The 21,096-nt window shown below is 47.9% G+C and overlaps 1 protein-coding gene and 1 non-coding gene across 2 annotated transcripts; both read right to left on the bottom strand.

The window, feature by feature from the left end:
• Window positions 1-1,655: 1,655 nt before the first annotated feature.
• LOC131286137 (protein unc-80 homolog) lies at window positions 1,656-18,226 on the bottom strand. The gene is made up of 36 exons (XM_058315028.1): window positions 18,083-18,226; window positions 17,038-17,064; window positions 15,937-15,957; window positions 15,721-15,866; window positions 15,500-15,653; window positions 15,224-15,434; window positions 14,793-15,157; window positions 14,536-14,726; window positions 14,061-14,472; window positions 13,877-13,989; window positions 13,406-13,423; window positions 12,802-12,952; window positions 12,640-12,736; window positions 12,292-12,573; window positions 12,032-12,229; window positions 10,684-11,029; window positions 10,524-10,620; window positions 9,984-10,449; window positions 9,717-9,907; window positions 9,416-9,628; window positions 9,214-9,358; window positions 8,986-9,151; window positions 8,673-8,863; window positions 8,468-8,611; window positions 8,253-8,373; window positions 7,984-8,179; window positions 7,352-7,524; window positions 6,714-7,308; window positions 6,091-6,651; window positions 5,855-6,020; window positions 4,921-5,786; window positions 4,630-4,848; window positions 4,421-4,569; window positions 3,047-4,364; window positions 2,816-2,984; window positions 1,656-2,737 (listed from the first exon to the last, which is right to left on the bottom strand). Exons 1-36 carry the CDS (start codon window positions 18,224-18,226, stop codon window positions 1,656-1,658), a joined length of 10,104 nt encoding a protein of 3,367 aa, XP_058171011.1.
• On the bottom strand, window positions 7,575-7,646 carry Trnat-cgu (transfer RNA threonine (anticodon CGU)). The gene has a single exon. It is a non-coding gene; the product is annotated as a tRNA-Thr (tRNA).
• Window positions 18,227-21,096: the final 2,870 nt, after the last annotated feature.

Raw genomic sequence — 21,096 nt, 5'->3', positions numbered from 1 at the left:
GGTGCACCGCGCATGTTTGGCGGCTTGAGGGCTTCGTTGGACTTGGTTGTGAAAAACAGCAATGTATGGACGGTAAAATTAATGCTTTAGAAATGTTCCATTGGTAATGTTATGTAAGATGAATAAAATTATTTTAATGAAGGTGTATTGTGAGAATACATTTTGATGGTTTATAATTAGGTTTAACATCTCCAAGCCCAACGTTGCCACGAGTCAGCTTAATGCGTTACCCGGTGCATTTAAGTCATGTCTGTTTTAGTATTATGAACACCAAAGTTCACTGATTGTTAGGTTTTTTGTTCATTCGTATCGACGTTTATGCTACTATCCTCCATTAACATCTAACCACTATTTGCTCGGTAAAATAATTTAAAATCTACCAACACGACGATAACTTCAAAACGACCAACATGAACAACAAAATACACTCTTGTAGAAAAAACACTCCCCGAGTAAACAACTTATATACGTTATATATGTATCAATTGTACGAAAAAACGGTCAACCATCGCTATTAAACTCACGCCAGCTCGGGTTAACCGGTAACCACGGAACGTGGGTGACGGACTTGGCCTACTGCCTCTGCCCTGTTTATTGCTACAGGATGTGAGAAATACTCCAAATATGCTAATCTCAAAAAAGATGATGGTGGTGTGGTGGCTCACGATATTTCCTACGTGGAGTAAAAACAACCGTTGCACATGCATCTCTGGTGGGATATGTATGATTGAATGAACCATACCACTCGCCTCGCGCTAATGTATGCCCCCGTTTTAAAATCTAACCGACTACAAAAACACGGTGAACGTTTTCGCCTACCTATCGGTTGTCGTAAAAATCAACTAAGTAAAACATTTGTGTAAGATTCTGGTGGATGTGGTTCACTTGCAGTTTATCATCTTCGTTACGTTTCGTTTTCTTTAAAATACTGATTCGGGTGAGTTTAACTGTAACGACCGTACGTCGAGTTTTGTGGATTTTGTGCGCATTTCATTTGTTTCCCCTTTCCCCTCGGCCCCGCTCGGCTCTAGGCCCTATCTGTACGAATACTTTCGGTAAAATAATACTGACTATCTGTGTTTGCTCTAAAAATCGTTCAGTTGTTCTACTTCCACAATGTTCAGTGCTCGAAAAAGTTACTATTCACTGTAAACATGTGTTGTTTTGATTGAATTGAGTTTCTCTGGTATCATCTAATGCATTCTCCATCTAACTGGCTCTATCAGACTAGTAAAGTTAACATTGACCTCCCCGCATCGACTGGACGTCTCAGTAGCGCCCTATTCAATGAGTTACATGGACTTGTATTACTAAATTTCTGTTACACCAATGTGTTTTTTCTTCTTTGACGTAGAAAGCAACACACAAACTACCGTGGGGTTGGTGAGTGCAGTTTTAAAACTGATGCGATTACATTTTATGTTAACACTGTTTTCTCTTTGTTGCATTAATATTATTTCTTGCGGCCCCAGGGACCTTTCTCTCGAAGTATCAGAGGACGTGCTCGTGAACGTTTGACGAGCTAATAAATAGCGATAAAATTTGTATTATCTGCTCATCAGCACAAGTGTGTGGTTGGGAGTTTGCTTCTTCTTTGTTGTTTTGTTTTTTGGTTACTACTTAGCATAAATATAGTTGGTAAGAGTAGACACATCTTAAATAAGTGTGTCCTCGTCCTGTGTTTCAAACAACATCAGCAGCGAATGCTGGGAAGAAGACCGTCCTCCCATGGCATTCCCGGACAGCGACCCGTCGGGCGATAAAAGGCCTGTTTGAAGGCTATAATTGTCCCGGTAGCCGGAGGTCGACGACGTTTGTGACACCGAGTCCCAGCTGAGGTCTCCTAACGTGGCGATGGCCCGGTTAAGAGGCTCAAATGGGGGCTCGTTCACGATTGGTGGTATTGGTTGTCCACCCCCTGGGACAACACCACCAGTACCACCAACGATAACTCCCGGTGGGACACCGGAGACACCGGCAACAACACCCGACGGTGGTAGACCTACCATCGACATCCCGGCACCGCCTGCCACCGTGGGGATGTAGTTTTGCTCGTTAAAAGTACTCGACCGCATGCCGCGCCGGTTGCGGAACGTTTTGCGGCTCTGTGCCCGCGATCTCTGCAGACGGTGTTTGTTGTGGTTTTCACCGGAACTATCGTCCGCAAGGCTGTCCGGCGAGAGCGGCGTGGTGGATGTTTCACCAGAGGACGTTTTAAACTCGACCGAAGATACAAAGCGTAGCCGCGGTGGTTGCGTCTTACCGGCCGAAGCTTGCAGCGAAACGGAATGCGACAGATGGGGTACACTTCCGCCACCCAATCCAGCAATCGTGCTCTGACTACCGGCCGGTGTGCCCGCCTGCAGATCGATGGAGCCTGCCTCGGCCAGTGTGCAAGAAGTCAGTGTTAGATCGGCACTGTGTGAGTCGGCCATTAATCCAATTCCATCCCGATGGTTCGTGGTGGTCGTAGTGGAGCTGGACAGCGACTCGCCCTTCGGTGCCTGCAGAGTGTGCTGGGACAGGGTGTCGCTGGAGGTGCATATCCCGGTGCTACTGCGCGTGTCCTGTTGCAGCTGCTGTTGCTGCAGTGAAGCTGGAAAGTTTAGCGGCGGCTGTACTCCGGTCAACATCGAAATCAATGATGGACGTTGATGCTGATGGCGTACTGGTTGTTCCGGTGCGGTCGGAATATTTGGTATGTCCCGTTTCGACGTTTCCGTCGACATGTCACGATCTATCGTGGAAGGAAAATTAAAACATGATCATGTAATAAGCATTCATTTTCAGCGAGGTGTATCGAAAGGCTTCTTACCGTATCGACGAGTTTCCAGCTCTTCCCTCAGTTCACGCAACTCCCGCGATAGCTCCAGCAGAATGGCTCCACGGGATTTGGTGCCACCGGTTGGCTGTGTGCCACGCATTCTTTCCCGTATCAAAAATTGCATGTGCCGCTCATGATCCCCGATCGGTGGTTGGGAAATCTGTGTAAATCGAATGATGACAATTTAATCGACCCCTTCAAGAACCATCGGCTTCATTTTACCTTATGCAAAATAAACGGCATCAGCACAATGTACAGCGGTGTGCGCTGTGTAACAACAAACTCCAAAAAGCTCCACAGCTCCGGTGCTGCCTCGTTGCGCCGTCCGAGATCCCGCATGACGCGCGCAATCCGTGGCCAATCGTTCGACAAGCGTGTCTCGAAGCAGATGCAAAGTACGCGCAGCGCTAAAAAGGTGGCCTGGTACAGTGAGCTGGAAATCTTGGCCGGTCGTTTCGCATCCCGGCTGCCGGTGAACGTGAGTGAACCGGCACGCAAATCGGCTCCCGTGCGGTTCATCTGCATGCCGGCCTGAGCCGTGCGGCCAGCGATTGGACTCATCGCGTTCAGGACGGCCGTCACTAGGAAGGAAATGTCCGACTGCTTGAGCTCGCCAACGTCCGAGATGCCTCGGCCACTGCACACCTTCAGACACAGTGGCATCAGTAGATGCATCAAGAAACCTTCGGCCTTCTCCTGCGTCGGGAAGTCGGCACTGCCGCCACAGATCTGCTCCAGTCCGTGTGACAGCGAGTCAATCGGGCTGACGACCTGCAGCGCCACTAGGCGCACAACGTTCGAACAGAAGAACGCCGGCGGACTCTTGGACATTAAGGCTGCCCCAGCGCCGGACACACCCTCCGGCACGTTACCAGGCTCGTTAACGATAAGATTCTGTACGTTTGTCAGCAGCGCCTTCATTTCACGCCAGAGCAGAATGTGCGGGTACCGAATGATGGCCTCGGAGACACCCTTCAGCAAACCAGCGGCCGCCTCCCAGTTCGTATTGCGTCGTACGGACGATTTCTTGGAAATCTTCAGAAACACCTTATCCAGCCGTCGTAAGATGGTTACCAGCGTCGGCTTCATGCCATGGTCGTCGGCCCATTCAGCACGCGGGAAAATACACTGCATGTACCTCTGCAATCCCCGACAGGCCATCGATTCACGGTCGTACGGTGACACCTTCAGCAGCGAATGAGCGATTTCAGCCAACCGTACATGGCACTTGACATCCAGCAGCTCGATCGGCTTAGCCTCGCCCTGCTTTCGCGCAAGTTCCGCCAGGCGCGTAGAGGCTTGAATTATAAACTCACCAACCACCGACAGCAGTACATCTCGAGGGCGCCGATACTCGCGTATCGTTTCGGAATCATCGACCGATTCGTTCAGCATCTTCGTACGCCCAATGTCGCTGACATACTTGGCATGGGATTCATCGTCATAGTCCAGCCCAGGCGAGCAGGGTGGCCCTCGGGAGCAATTGCGCTGACTCGATCCTTTGTGTTCCGGGCTGTTCCGGAATGGACCGTTGTAGCTCCTGAAAGGAAATGTTTTAAAAGTGGGCTATTTCAACTCGCACCTCTTTAAACATACTTGGACAGTCCCTCGCAGTTGTGCACCATCGTGCGGATCGTAACCGCCAGTTGAAGAATTATGTCACGTTCGCATTTGCCTTCCAGTGGGATGTAAGAGGATGACTGAATCTGCTGCATGTAACAGGGTAGAATCGCTTCCAAAATAATCTTCAAAGAAAGGTTACATTAGCATTGTTATATGAACCACTCTTTACCGGCAAAACTAACCAGCATTTGATATCCCCTAGTACTTTCCGCCGAGTAGGAAACTACCATTACACAAAGCGTGATGCAGTCCAGCACCGTTACCATCTCATCCTCATCGTGGTAGCAAAAGTCGATCGCTTTCAATGGCTTCGGTTCTTTGACCAATTCCGCTATGTTCAGTGGATCCGGTGATGGCGTTTCCAAACTGAGTAAAAGGTTGAACAAACAGCTAGATTGCACCTGCCATAATCAGAGTAGACAAAGGTGAATTAAGAATAAAGTAACCGTGGTAACCGCAAGCCGTCAGCCTACCTTGTGAGCTTCTCCGTACGTTCCATTTTCATCCGTATCGAGGATGGCCGAAACGGAGCCAAACATTTGCAGAATAAATGGCTTTCGGTTGAGTAGATAGAACTGCTTCACCGCATACTCGATGGTGGTCGTAACGAGCTTGTTCGTCTGGTGCAGCGAGTAAACCTGCAGCATGGCCGGCATGATCATGAAGTAACCATTGGTGGAAAAGATGTTCTTGAAGTTCGAAGCGGCATTGATGAATGTAGCCGTCACGTAGCGCATGATACACGAGTCCTCCGAATGAAGCAGCGCGGCCCCGGACAGCACGTTCAGGAAGAGCTGAATGTCGGCAGAATAGGCAAAGTTCCCGGCCATAGCCTCGAACATTCGCGCTATCAGCCGCACCCACATGAACTTGTGTAGCACATCCAGCCCGAGCAATTCCTTGCCCAGCTCACCCCCCTGGTGCAGGTCAAGATCCACTTCTAGCGCCTTCCGTGGGAAGGAGGGCAGCTTCATGAGCTCCTCGTGCAGAAATACCACACGCTGCACCACCATATCGACGTTCTTCAGAATAGCCCACGTCAGGTGAACCTTACCGATCTCTACAAACTTCTTGCACAGCTCTTGACGTTGCAGGGCGTTGAACGATTCATCCGTTTTCATCTCTACCAACCGCAGTTGGGGATACTGCGATCGCTTGAAGAAGTACAGATCGCGCACGTACCAGTTGGGGTTCAGTATCTGGTGGCTCTTGTAGTCGACGAGCACGTGCTGAGCGTGCTTCTTTTCATCGATGCCGAAAAAGTCCAGCGATTCGCTGAGCAGCTGTGAGAACTGAGTGTCCTCCTGCACCGGAAACTGCGATGGAATACCGCCTTCATCTGGAAAAAGTATCGTTATGGCGATGTAAATCAAAAGCGTTATGGGTGAAGGTACAGAAAATTCGAACCTTCTGGTCCGTGGACAATAATCTTCTTCGCCGAGGGCACGTTTGCCGTCAGGAGGATCGATGCGTCGCACTGTTCCTTCCGCAAAATTTGTTTCAAATCCTTAAACATGATCCCATGGACGCTGTGCACCACCATCCAGAGGACTGACAAAGCTGATCCAACCAGCTGGAAGGCGTGGAAAAGGACGAATTTTTGAAGAGAAAATGAACGAGGAAAATAGAACCATTATGCATACCTGCTGGCTACATTCATGCGTCGATCTCACATAGAACATGACGTATCCGATGATGTAATTGTACAGCGCAAACGCAGCCTGCTGTGGCAACCGAGGTACAAATCGTATCAAGTGTCGCAGTAGCTTAAACATTTGATCCTGATGATCGCGTGTCAACCGTTCCAGCACGTACCGTAGGAAGAGGGCCGAATCCTCTACCAGACAGATCCATATAACCTGGTACGCCACCTCATACACGGCGCAGCCGTCCGAGTTAACCGCAGCATCATCCAGACAGGCCACAATTTGCATGACAGACGAGCAAAGGCAAGATGGGAAAAGCGAATGGGCGGCATGCATGTGGATTGCCGAACGGGTACCATCCTCTTCCTCCTCCACATGATCCTCGGTAGGTCCATGATCGAGGCCGGGTTCATGAGCGGCCTGCTGAGTTATCGGAATGGTCGTAATCAGGAAGCTTTGTCGCTCGGAACGTTGTTTGTCCTCCTGCTGCAGCATCGCATGTCGAATAGCTTCGGTTTGCTGCTTCTTTCGCGTTTTGGTGGCGGTGACCAATGATCGCTAGAATGAAAAACAATTCGATTAACACCGTCATGAGTCGCAAGGTATGTTACAATTCTTACATGACGCTCTTGGTTGAGAGTAACCTCCATATCTTTGTTCTGTTGCCTCGGCATCCAGGGTGGGTCCACCACTGGAAGGCTCTCGATACCGATCTTTGGCGAGGGAAGCGTAAACTCGATACCCGGCGGTGGCACCTTGAAAGACAGGTGAGCACCCTCCTCCATGCGGGGCCACACTTGGAAGCGATTCTTCCACAGCACCTGATAACGCAGGATGGCCTGGATGCGCGTGTTTGGACATTTGTTCTTCAGCGAACGCTGCATGATGTCGGTGGCCGTGTTCGGTGCCTTCACGGAGGCTAGTATGAAGAGCGCGGCGGAGGCGGCCGATACTTCTTGGTCGGTTTCCAGCAGCAATTCCCACGCGATCGGAATCACCTCAACAAACTGTTCTTCCGTTAGCACGGCGGCCCCTTTGACGAGCGATGCTATCGGAGCGTGGAATACATCGCGCACCTGGTTTTTGATGTACTTCAACACCGGCGGATCCTCCTGATGGTGCTTGGGTTCGTGGATGAACGTAGAGTACTGGGAAGTGTTTGGTTCCGATTCGTCCTGTAAAATAATCCTGTTTCGGCGAGTTTGCAAAACCATAAGGTAAGTGATATTGTCCTATTTTAAAAATAATTTATTAAACCTACCGATCACGCTTGGTGACGCTGTCCTTACGCTTCGAGGGCGATGTTTGAGAAGAACTTTGATCGGACACCTTGCGTCCCTGTTTCGACCGGTCGCGACGTGTGGTTCCCTTCGATGACTCATTCGGTTGGGCATAGGTGACCGGAGTAATACCGAATTCGTCACCGTAAACCTGACGGAGTAAAAACGGCATAAAAAAGTTTAAAAAAAGTTGTACCACACTGCCTCCTGTGAGGATTGAACTCACGACCGCTGGTTTACGAGACCAGCGCTCTACCACTGAGCTAAAGAGGCTACGGAAAGATGGGCAACTATAGCCTAACATAAATACCGTGCTGTGAGCGCATGCGCTACACATGTAGTACAGAATCTGTATTGTGTTAACAGAATTGGGAATCGGGAGACTCGACCCCTCAAATGAATGATCTTTTCAGACCAACAACTATGTCGAAGTTAAGATTTGTACATCTTTTCTAGTTTTGAGGAAATTAATTGTAGTACGAATACCTTCACAATGGTGTGTCACAATACATTCATACGCATAACCGGTAATTTTACTACCGGTCCGATGACCTTGGTAGGAACCAAACCCCGGTGGAGTTATAAAATATGTTTTGCTAAGAAAAATTACCTTACGAATGGCGCGAATTAGCTTCGTAGCTGCACGCATGTGACGCCGATAGCAGTACGGATGGCAAAAGTTTTGATGGTCACAATAGTAGTGAAATGAGCCGAGGAAGTTCGATACCGACTTTAGCCACGGTAGATTTTTGGCCGTCTCATCCGTGTCGTTTGAATCGCATGGCGACTCGGGAGGTTGATCATCACTGTGGGAAAGGATAAAGAAACAAATATTTGAACTTTTTTCAAGAGAAGAGTAGCAATATTAGAGAATTGTACCTCAATATTCCGGGCGATTCCTCTCCTCCACTGATTTGACCAGGTTCAGAATTGTCACTTCGGTCGGACAACGAGGATACCTTCCGTTTCGATTGGATGGAATCGGTACGTCTGACTGGATCTGCAGGATCATAAAGAATAAATGTTTACTAGTCTAATAGACCTTTGATAAAGTCTACAAAAAAACCATCGACCCTTGGATAAAGTCTACATACATTCATTTTCAACCTCCTTCAAGTCTTTTGCCCCACGGCGGAGCTTCAGCGAACGCCTTTTAAAAGAACCACCAGCTGGAGTGGCTGACGTGCCGCGGCGTAGCAAAAAGTTTCTCGATGTCGCCAGTGTGCGTTTCTGTCCTTCTGTAACCAACGAGACGAAGCGTTACGAATGGCCGAAAAAAACCCGCTCCTCCGTACATACCCCGAACATTTTCCTCTCCCTGGATGGTAAGCGTCGTGTTGCTACTGTTCTCCGACTCGTTGTCCGGCTCCTGCAGGACGAACGAGATTTTGCGCTCCGTCTGGCCAGCGATCGACTGCAGGCTTTGGGCCGACGTCTGCGAGTGTCCCATCGAGCTAAGGGCCATCGACCAGCGACGGTTGGTTTCACCACTGAAGGGCAACAGAAACGTATGACTAAGATGAGTTGTGATCAATCTTTCAGTCGGCAAATCCAGGGAACGGCGATACGTTTTTGGCAACTCAAAGACATTGTCGAATGTCGTGTCACTTACCGGCAAACCTTATCCCACGGGGCGTGTTTTTCCTTCGTGGACATACGGGAAGCTTTCGGCAGTGTTTGGTAGGTCTCGCGCAGGAACGCGGTAATCTCCAACAGCAGGACACATGCTATCAACTTCAGTGCCGGGGGACAGTCATTTCCATGTGGATTCACACTTGCTGCAAGAAAATAGACGAAGCTTACAGTCTTCTGCACATGCAATTGTTTGCTAAAGTATTACTTTCATCCAGAAAATCCTCCTCTTCGTCTTGCTGAAGCAACTGTTTCTGCTTCTCCGGATCGGCCAAACTGGCAGCCAGCTGTTCCGAGTTTAGCTTCTCGTTGTTGACCATTTCGTTCAACCGAGCTCCCAATGCTTCGCCCCACTGTAAACAAAATACGTTTAGAAGAGAACGCACACAGGGGGTTTTCGGCAAACGAACCTGATGGAACATTTTGCCAGCTGCCCGCTGAAGGACATGAGCTCTTCGAGTCCCTGCGGCCATCGCCGAACGGGGTCCTACCGCAGGCCCCGAGGGTCTGAACATCGGCAGATTATGTTTCATCCACGATGGCCACTGGCCGCGGTTGCAGAGATGCACAAAATGGGCACACTCGATCAGGAAGGCAGCCCGGGCCACGATCGGTGCTTGTGGCTGGAATGAAAGAGGGCACCAAATCCGATCAGTTGTGTGTGTGTGTCTTGCAAGAAGCAGTGCGTTAGCGGAAGAACAAGATGCTGACCAGGTCCAACAGAGCGGTAATTAGTGCTGGATCAGGTACCGATCCGGGAGCGCACACTTCTAGTAGCAGTGAAAACCGAGCCATTCCCTCCCGTACCGGTTTGGTCGGAATGAGGCGTCGTTCCTTTAGGACAACCACTTCCGATTCCCGTGGGCCATCACTTACATCGAGCGAGCTCCTCCTGCTAAAATCTACAAACAGGATACAAGACAGAGAGAGGGATTAGACGCCACTGGATCTTCAAGAAAAAGAGTCAAAGACACTTACAACTACCACCGACGTCCTCGGTACCACCCGTCTTCTTCTTTCCCTTCCCAATGCCAAGCCGGTTCAGGCGTCGTTCGACGCGTCGCTTCGCCTTCTGAATCGACCGCCCGATACCATCCGCCGCCCGTGTTCGCCCCTGAAAGTTGAGCGATCCCTTGCGCATGAAGCTCGTCATCGACTCGGACCCGCTGGCCGCGGCCGCCGCCAGGATGCCGGACTCGAGGTCGACCGACTCGCGGTCCTTCGAGCGGCGGAACCACCGCACGATGCCCGTCAGCCGGCCGACCGAGTTGCGCTCCGAGCTGGAAGTAGAATCAGATAGTAATGCCCGCTCACTGTGGCGCGGGGTAAGGGTGGGCCGCACTTGCGGCCCCTTACGGCGCAGATTGCTCAGCGGGCTCTGGCTCGCCCGGCACGGTTCCTCAAATCCCTCCGTCTCTAACAGCTGCAACAGGAAAGGAACGATCTACATGTGTGAGTATTCGCTTATTGAGAGATGCGGTACACCAAGAGGACATTCAGCGGTTGCGGTTTACTTACGACGCACGTCGAGGAAGTGCTCTTCTTCTTAAACAGCAGCTTCCGCTGCGCCTTCTCGTCCTGCTGCAACAGATGGATGTCGTTCGTTGGCAGGTGGCTGTTCCGGGGACAAGAAGAAAAATGATCCACCGAACTCGCGTTAATGTAAGTTCGAACCTACCGTATGACACGGGTAGTCTGCATATTCGGTGCCTGCTTGTGTGGTCGCGGTGTAACGGCCAGGATACCGCTGAGGGCCACCACTCGGAATGGGCCACCGTGCGCCCCCTTCACGTACGTGATCAGCTGTCGAACGTCGCAGTACAGCGCCAGGTTCTCTTGCGACTTCAGCTCCTTGAGCGACTGCACCAGCCGGCTCGTTAGCGTCTTGAAGATGGCCCCGATCAGCTGGCTCTCGGTGCCACCGGTTAGCCCACTGCCGAAGTTGGTCGCGTAACCGCCCTGGCCGCCTGGTATACCGCCAAAGTCAGGGTTCAACGATTTTATGCCAGATGATCTCTTATGGTCTGAATTGGTGAAGATGAAACACATATACGTGCAAGCTTTCTACTCGACAAGCAACAGGGAAAGTGGTGATTATATAAATATATAGGTATTTCATCGGGTTCATCTATACCGTAAGCTTAAGTATTAAAGGTATTACCAGATTAATTCATTGTGATTCCATTGAAACTAAAACATTTCAGCGTGTGTTTGGCTGTGTGTATGTGGCTCAACAAGAAGCTTTAATCGAAATGATCGTTTAATAAGATAAATTGCAACTACACGAAGCTGTGATCAAATTTAATTTTCTTTTACTGCTTAGGGGAAAGAAGGAAAGAGAGTATATAGAATAGTGAAAGGACATTGCATCTAGAAACACACCGCGATAGGCTAGAGTAGTGGTGATAGGATTAGTAACTCTCGAGTGATACCGTGAGATGATGACGGTGACACATGAATCCGAATTAGTAGTTGATTAGGGGCAAACATCTTGGTCCGTGTCCGTACTCGCGCAGAAGCTTATACTAAGTAGATCAATCCTCTCCACTAACGCGCACTTGAACCCAAACACATTCATACACGCAAACACGCACGAGGATGATCGGTAGTGTATTGCTCTTGGTGGAGCAGGAAAGGACATTGAATGTGGTTGCGCACAAAAACTTTGGCTTATCCTCGCTTAAATTTTGACTTTGGCAGATGCATATACGGTGAATTGTAATTGAGTGGGAAAGAAAGTGAACAAGTGATAAAAGTAACCAAATCTTGGTGAAGAAGTGTCTTACAGCGCAGGAAAAGTGTTGATGGTTTGCGCAACGATAGCTAGGAAACTGAACGAACAAAACCAATACCGAAAACAGGAAGAAAAAGGCGTCCCACACAGCGAATGCATATTAAGCTAGTCGAGTGTACAACATTGACCGGCAACGGTACGGTAACGGAAAGGGAACAAAACAAGGGAACGAAGGGAACAACAGTCCCTCGGTACGGTGGCAAACGGTGGCCTCTACTACGGTGGTACTTACTCAAGGGGGATAGCAGTGAGCTCGGATCGACGCAGAATCCAAGGTAGGCGTGGAAAAAGTCGGTGATTTCATGCAGTGGCGATTCCTTGATAAACGATCGGAGGTTGCTCTTCAGGATCTTGCCGTTCTGACGAAGCAACCGAGACAGAATTGAGTTGCACGTCGTTCGCAGCACTTCCGCCGGTGGTCCTCGATTGGCTGAGGAGAGGAACATTTCGCTACTTGCTGAACCATTCTTTACTAACGTCCGTTACACCTACCGTCGTTGCATCCATGTGGACAACCGAGATGCATGAAAGCGCGCTTCACAATCCCGATCGTAAGCGAGTGCGCATGATCACCGAACTTTAGCACCCCGAGGTCCATCAGAATTTCGCAAATGTTCAAGCCGGCCTCCAGCACCCGCAGTGTGCAGACACCCGAGTCACGTTTGAAAATGCAATGGACTGCCAGTAGGACCACCTCGTAATCGATGGTGCCCTCCTTGGTGATGTAGAAGCAAGATCCCGGTGCTTCCGTTTCATCTGATGCGGACGTGTAACCTGTGGGAGAGAGCTATTGTAAGTCGATCCATAGATATACAAGGATTTGACACGCAATCTACGTACCAATATGCGAATCGGTGTGCGATCGTAACATCTGTGACTTGAACATGCCCGTACTTCCACCGGCACTGATAGCGTCCAACTGGGAATCGATGGACCCCTGTAGAAAAGATGGGAAGATTAATGTCCCTTCTTGGTTCTCAAACCATACCCTCAACGACGCACCTGTCGCTTCATATAGTCTGGCGACGGTGTAGGCGTATGCTCGGTCACGGTGATGATCGGATACTTCGGCGTTGTGCTGGATTGACGTGATTGAGTACTTGACTGTACGTTTCGGATCACTTTCGGTGGGGGTTCGATGATCCGGTGGCACCTATCGAAGATACGGCACAACGAACATTGTGTTACTTAGTTCTTGCCCAAGTTCCATTGTTTATGCCGACACTGAAGGGAAGGAACGCTCAGGTTCGTACGCCATAGGAGAAAAACACACACACACTTATTAACGCACACTTATGTAAACGATTTCTATTCAACATTACAACCGGTGTAAGGTCCACTGGAGGGTTAATCTTTAAGATGTTTAATTTTGGAACTAGAGGAAATTAACATTTTTTCAAGGGGAAAGCATAAAGCCATCAATTTAAACTAGTCAACCATAGTTATGAGGGATCGACTACATGGGGTTGGGTTGCTACTCCGCTCCGGTGATGGCATACGGTTGTGTGCTAGCATTCCTGGAACAGCGGACGCTTATTATACGCACGGGATTGCAACAAACAAATAGGAAGTTGGAGTTGCTCGGGGTGAACGTAAAGAAACTTACCCGCTATCAATGAGACAGCTGGTATCGTTTTACAGATGGAAAAGGAACAAATTACAGAGCCAGTAGAGTAGTAAAGTGTGTAGAGAGAGTTGTAAAAGAGTAATTTTATGTATAATGAGTAAAGATCTTTGATTATGGTTGATGAGAAGTGTAGTAAATATGATACAAAACAAGTTATTACGAGTATGATACCAATGGCACATTTAGGAGAAACTGTTTTTGGACCTGATCCTTCATCCATGGATTAGGTTTGTACCAAATGGAAAACGACACATTATGACAAAGCTACCTTGATTGATTGTGTATTCAATACTTTAAACAAGGATTCTACGTCATTCACATGTTGTGCCTTACGGCGAGAACTTATTTATGGTCCTAGTGAAAGGATCACTTTGACCGTTGCTTCGTCCCATGTAATGATTATGATCTTAAACCAAAAATGTGTTTCTACCGGTCGTATCTTTAACGTACCTCAAACTAGGCATACTTTTGCCTTTGACCAAATTTGTCGATGGCGCTCGCGATATCATCGATGCCGAACGGGACAACTGTCTTTCACCAGTGTCCAAACTCCGGTGGCACTCCTGTTTGATGTGATGAAAAGGAAAAAGAGTTACTCCCTTTCGTCTCACAGAAATTCAGCCACCCAACGAACCATTTGCTGAAGCCGTTTCCCGTTGGTGTTGGCATCAAGACCGATCTTCTCCAGACCCCGGTCCGACTTGGACAGGATGCGCGTTTCGATCAGCGTTCGCAGGTCGGCCATCTTGACACGCCTTTTCTTTTCGCTTCCCTTCCGCTCGCCAAGTGAGCCCAGGCTGGTGTCCTCCAACGGTGCCGCACTTGAGCTTTTCGGCACGTAGAAGGGTGCATCGGCCAGCAGGGTTGTGACGGGCGGTTCCGGAATCTCGATGTAGTCTTTGTTCGCCGAACCGATGCTGGGACTGTCCCGGCTGCTCGTGGGTCCCTGGTAGAGCGATATCTCAATCTGTGGAATCGGTAACGAATTCGAGCGCCTTCGCGGGTGCGAAGGGAGTACGGACGTTTCTTCACTGATGTCGCGTAGGCTGTTTGAAAAAAAGCAGTTTTTTGTTTATGAATGTTACTCAAATCTTCCTTGAAGTACCTACCGGTTGTAGAGATAGTGTAGACTCCAGTAGACACCTTCCTCCTGCCAGTGCGAAATGAACAGGCAACGCAGTACTGCCACATCCAGGAAGGTAGCCGCAACAACGTCACACTTCTGGCCCTGCGACATTTGCGGACCGGTGTCGAAAGACTCCCTCTCAGTAGAAGAGCTCGTTTTTGGCTTGGAATCCTTCTGCGGATAGATACAACCATGATCGTTCAGTTACCACTTCTTATTCGCTACCCATTGAACACTTACGCTGTAGGTGTCGATTTTATCAAAGTCAAAGCTGGTGGCCTCTCCGCGATGTTCCGAATGGTGCAACGGATGTGGCTTTACTCCACCGCTGCTGGTCGGCGTTTGGTGTGCAGATGGTTTGGCAAACTTTCCCGCCCCGTGATGCAACAGGCTGGCGTCGGCCGTGTAGTACGATGGATCCGGTACACCGCCGTCCATCGGCAGGCGAAAGATCACTACACGTTCCTCCTCGACGCTCGACGCTTCCTCCGGGATAGTCTCGGGAAACACTGAATCTTTCGGTGAGGACACAAATGACAGCTCGTCGTCGTGCTTCATGTTACCGGAGTAAATGCTTGGCGGTGATTCGATGTTTTCGTTTTTCTCTGCAAAGACAAGTGGGGTTTCTTGTAGTATTGTTGCCTTGGTATATTTTACACGAGTTTACTTACTGGGTGAAAATACTTCCGGCGACGGTGTGGTACTGACGGAGGTCAGAAGATTGCGTGCTTTCGGCTTCACTGGGGCCGTAAAACAGGGCGCGTTTGGTGCACGATACTCCCACATGCCCTGCCACATCTTTAACCCATTCTCGAGCCGGAAGTTTTGGAAGTCCGACTCCTTCAGCATATGCGCGATCGGTGCGAACAGAAACACGAACAGCTACAATTAGGAAAACATATGATGTTAGGTCACTTTCTTTCAAATCGTCTCCCGTAATCCCATACCGATATGGTTGGTATCGAAAACAGGTAGTTGCTGGAGGTACTGTCCTTGTCCGCCTCGGCATCGGCGCATTCTTCGGCCGCGAAAAGCAATATCCAGTGCAGGGTGTAGAGGATCTTCGTTTCGGCCGATCCGAGCGCTTGCAGATCTTTCACACTTTGGGTGAGGTTGAACATTAATACTTCAACTACATCTATAGGCGAAATGTTTGTTCGATTCTTACCGATTGTGCATCAAGGCTCCGGCACAGTGGATGACGTGAGGCAAGGCCGCCTGCACAATGCGCCATCGTGGAATCGACTCAAGCGCCGACGTTAACGATGGCGACAGGCCGAACTGGATGTTCTGTACCAGTACCTTTTCAAACGACTGAAACGAACGAATGCCGGGTTATGGAATGTTGCTCCCTAGCAGGATGTGAAGAAGTCAATATCCATACCTTGCAGGCTTCTTTCAGCTCCTGCATTTCATTGGGGGAAATCGATAGAAAATTAGTAAGGCACTGGTTGAAATTGATAAATACTGACGTTATTTGAGTCTTTCGATTCCAAAGGGATTACTTTGCTGAATACTTGCACAGAACAATTGTGGGATGCAAAGTGTCACAATACTCACACGAGGACACGATTACACGGGAACGGAAAAGAAAAGTGCTAGTTCACTACAAGCCGAAAATAATAAGACTTAAAACGGTTTCCGTCTACATTGTTACGATCAAATGTGGGAGTCTTCTTCAAAAACTACGGAAATAAAAATTAAAAAGTCTCATCCATTTACCATGCAAACGTTCAATTAGATAAATGACAAGAATGAAAATCAGTAAAATACACTCATTGTTATCGTGCAGAATGTGTTTTTTATGTAACATGTATGAAATTAAAATAAAAGGGATTACGAAGCGCATTTGAAAGGTTTTACCATCTACACATTGTACATTAATTGTTGGTTTGTGTTGAACTGTAAGAAGTATTTTTTGTATTTTCAACAAGCATATTTTCAAAGCTGGACAGCCAATTCAAAACAAACTACTGTTAAAGCTACGAAAAAAAAACGAACAGTTCGAGGTAAATTTTCTATACGATAATTCAAATCAATCCTTGCTAGGATGATCTAACGCCGCGAAAATCTGGCCATAAACTAATACAATGTTCCTTAATTAATTTCACACATCACGCTCCCTGGAAAAATGTGTGTTGCATTACTGATGCCGATTGCTATTCTATTTAACTAACAGTATGGTCACATGTGCAAATGTGCAGTATGCTTCACTACGTTACAACTTGTGCAACTATATCGCACCTACGAACGAATAAAGGAAATCATGTTCACGCACAACTAAAACCCAGCAGCGACAGCGATGAATGATGGTTTTTTTGCTAGGAAAATAGACGTCTGATACTATGATACTATGCGTTTGTTTTTCAATTTTGCCAATTACTAAATGACAACTCTAAATGAGCTAGTGAAGGAAACCTATGGTTGTGAACGAGGAGGAAAAATGAACTGGTTCATCAATCATCATGTTATTATTTACACTTACATGGTGTCCGGGTGCGTGTTGACAGAACTATCGTACAATAATTTTGGGTTTCATCATTTTCATTTTTTGTTTGGTTTGTTTTTCGATTCATGATTGGCATTATATGATGCGTTTCGAGGGGAAGTTGGTGGATAGTTTCAATGTTTTTGGCAGGTTGTTTGTTTGTACGTTTATTTTGTTCGTTTATAGTTGTTTTTTGTGAACGTATATTGCGAGGTATTGTTTAGTTTAATGTTTTTTTTTGTTGTTGTGTGTTTTGTTTTTGGGTTTTGTAGTTGTTTTGCACACACGATGACAATAGCAAACACAGAGAGATTGGCAGAGGAAAAGAAAAAAGAAGCATAAAACCAACATCAATTCACACGGCTATGTTCATTTGGGGGGAGTATGGCTGAGAAAAGGAAGGTTACAGTTAGGTTCACTTGAGAATATTGTTGACTGTTTCGTGTGGCGAACCGATCGAATATGATTCTATTATTATTTTTCAATTTTATGTACACCAATCACACCGTTAACACAGATGAGAAACGAGGATGTAAACAGTGACGGCAAATTAACGGGCTCGAACAATCGTTATTGAAGAAGAAGTATTTTATCAACATGTTTTCGCTCAAAACAAAAGTATTTAATAAACTAAACAACATCAGTTCGTCCTTTAAAAGGACGCGTTTAGTAGTTGAACTAACAGCAAATTTTTTTTATCATGATTAACCTGCTAACTTAATCATGATCGAGTGGCATGGATACAATCAGCCAAAATAAACGATCGAGAGTTATCATAACTGCATGATTAACAGTTAACAATCGTTTATTTTACCGATCGTTTTCCTAAATTTGGCTCGATAAATCAGAAAAATCGATTAGTTGCTACGTTTTTGTATGATTATTTACAAATTGATCTTCCCTGTACCGCATTGCCAATCAGTAACAAATGGCTTGAAAATGATAATTCAAAGACCTTTAACATAAGACCAAAAATACTCGTTGGATTTTCCCTCCAGTCGATCACGGACAGTCACGATGATCGGGAACCAGGTGTACCTACCATGCAGCTGGCCTCGTGCAGTTTACCCAGCTTCGGTCGAATGAACGGTGCGATCTGCTGCCAGAGGAACGTTTGCACTGGCACCGGAACGCCCAGGTCCTGCAGGCCTTCGTCGATCGGGTTGTTGGACGAAGCATTCGCCATGGTGGTGAGGGGTTTATCTGGTGGTGGTGGTGGTGATGGTGGTAGCGGTAGTAGGATGATGAGTTCTGTACGTGGTAGAGTGTACAGGAGGTTGAGGTGGAGTTAAAAAGCTGGATATGAAAATCTGTTCAATTTGAAGCTTGTTTCTGTTTGTTCAAAACTGCACACTAATTTTCGGACAGTCTTTGGAAAATGCACGGATGAGGAGCTCATCTAATTAAGCGCGACGTGACGGACATGCTGACGTAAAACAAGTCATCGATACACTGAAAGCTGCCAAAAATGCTCGACTAAATCACACTGTCAACGTTGCGGGCAAAATGGAGATAATTTACCCCCAGCTCCATAACCGATCGGGTCCGTAATTGATAAATTAATTCAACTTCAATCGGGTGCGTGCTTATGCAATCGAATGTCCCCAGCCGAGTTGGCAAGCGTTCACCAAAGTTTACGCTGTATGCCCGCCGTATCGCAAGCAAATCATGACCACGCTCATCAGGCTGTTCGGCAGTTTTCCTCGGGCCGAACCTGTTGAATTTTTCCACCAGTTTTCCCCGTACCCAACAAGCAAACAAATAACGGAGCAGAAGGAAACATTTGGCACCAGTTTCGATGGCTTTCGCTCAAAAATTGTCGTCCAACACGTCGCCCTGCGCAAGCAACAGATGAACTTTTTTTCCTAGCGTTTCCCTCGGTCCGTGGGTAATGAAAATGCTGTGGTCGCAACTTTAATGCCATCTGAAGCGTAATTTTTGGCTTGCTTTTTTCGTGCCGCAGATAAAAAATGGCCAGAGAAATGGTTTGCCGTAATCTGGTAATCTGATTCAATTTTCATCGATTATGCTTCAGTTTATGTTTCCCTTGCGAGGCCCAGCGTGTCCTTGGCGTGGCTTCCGATGCCTGCCGTTTGTCGTCTAGCCGTTTATTGTCACAGCAATTTCGCATTGAGCAGTGGTCATTGATCTGTGCGACGTTCGTGGGTGTGCGTGGTTGTTGGTGGTTTGGTTTGTTGATATTTTCGCACCCGACACAGGCGACAGACGCGACCTCCTGGCACGTTGTTGCTGCGCAGGCGAGCCCTAGGCACGCCAGCAAGTGTCAAATTCAACAGCTGATTTCATCGATCTGGAATTTTATCTCTCGCCTGTGCGGCTGCTGGAGATGGGGTGGCGCGCGTTGTTCCATGTGGCCCATCCGGGTGTAGGTGTGTGGCCCTGTTGCGAAGTGTTTACATGCCTGCACCTACCAACACAGGCTTACAACGGGCGAGTTCTTTCCGCCAGCGTGGATCAAGCGCACCACAAAATCGTCCTCCCCATTGGGAGATGAGCGTGGGCGCTCGGGGACGGTGGAGGTCCCATGATGACAGAAAGGTGGCGAAGAAAAAAAAAACGAGCAAACCACCTTTTCTGGGGAGTGGTTCAGCATTTTACTGGCCCCGAAAAGTCGTAAAGCGTTTTATGTAACACACACAGCGACTCCGAAAAGGAACTGTTGCAAGCGTTTTTCCATTTGCTGGAGATTATTTGGCTTTCCTCGGCGGGGAGATTCGATTTTATCACACGGCAATAAAACGGGACGGGAGGTCCATTTGGGTGCTCCAAGGACATTGAAAATTGCACCGAATGGACAATTTCCACCGAACGATGGCTATGCGCTTTCGGTCAACTTGTTAACCCAACTAATCCTTGATTTGATCACAATTTCTCGATGCACTTTTCACATCTTGCATTTTCGCACTGATGATTTTTCTTCGCTTGTTACACCTTTTTCATTTTTTTTGCATCCATCCGCCATGTTAGAAAATTTTCATCCGACATATTTTCGCAAACTGCTATCACAATGCAGGCCAACGGGAAGAAGGTTGTTGCACAATTTAACAACACTTTTCACAATTTGAGTCCAACCAGCCTGGGATCCGCCCAGCTTTCCAGGTGCGCCCGTTCCAGCTGGACCGAATTATATAATCGTTACATGGCACCACAGGATGTCACCTTTCGCAACGAGGCCCTTGATGGTTCGGTCATTTTCATCCAGCAGCATCCAGCACGAAATCCATTTCCCCGCACAACAACACAATCCGCGGGCTGGACAAGAAACCAAACTTACCGAAAGGTAACACTCGAACCCGTTCACATGCTCTCGACGGTGCCGCGGAAAAAGCGAAAGTCGCCCTTCCGAGATGGCGATGTAATGGCCGCACTGGAAAAGTGATTCAATCAAGGGAGCGAATTTTCCATCGCGTGTGTGCGCGTGCAGAGGTGGCTGCGCGCTGTGCGCTTCCTTTGGATCGGTGGGTTGATGTTGCTGTTTGGCCGACGCGTGTGTCTGTGAATGTGTGTTCCGCTTCGGTTTTCCGCGATTTCCCCGCTCCCGTGCTTCCTTCCGATCTCCTCCCATGGGGGTTGGGGGAGGCTAGTTTGATGTTTCCATCCGTTTCTCGCAGTTAATGGCGCGGCTGCGCATTGGCTGTCCGGATGGAGGTTTTATTTACAAACAAATGCACGTGATTTTGATCGCTTTTGGGGAAAGGGAGTGTAGAGGGTTGGAGGTGATGCAGCCCGGGGAGCCACGACCCGGAGCCACCTGGCGTCGAGAAGGAAGATGCCCTTTAACCAGGTTACGGAAAACGGTACAATATTTTCAAACAATTATTTTTCTTACGTAACGTATGATTTTTTTCTAAATACAATCAGTTTATTAGATTTTAAAAATGGATGACACGTTGCCTTTTAACTTGCAAAAGGATCCATCTATTATTCCTGTTTCCATGGAGCAACTGGTTGCTTTGGCAAGATTCAAACCAACTTCAAAAGCGTTTGTTTATCGAACTATTCACATAGCGAAGGGCATCTTGCGTAATCCCGACT

Source organism: Anopheles ziemanni, chromosome 3, assembly GCF_943734765.1.
Source record: "Anopheles ziemanni chromosome 3, idAnoZiCoDA_A2_x.2, whole genome shotgun sequence".
Classification (NCBI taxonomy): Eukaryota; Metazoa; Arthropoda; class Insecta; order Diptera; family Culicidae; genus Anopheles; species Anopheles ziemanni.
The sequence above is the reverse complement of the archived record's forward strand: the minus strand, read 5'-3'. Positions and strand labels throughout refer to the sequence as shown.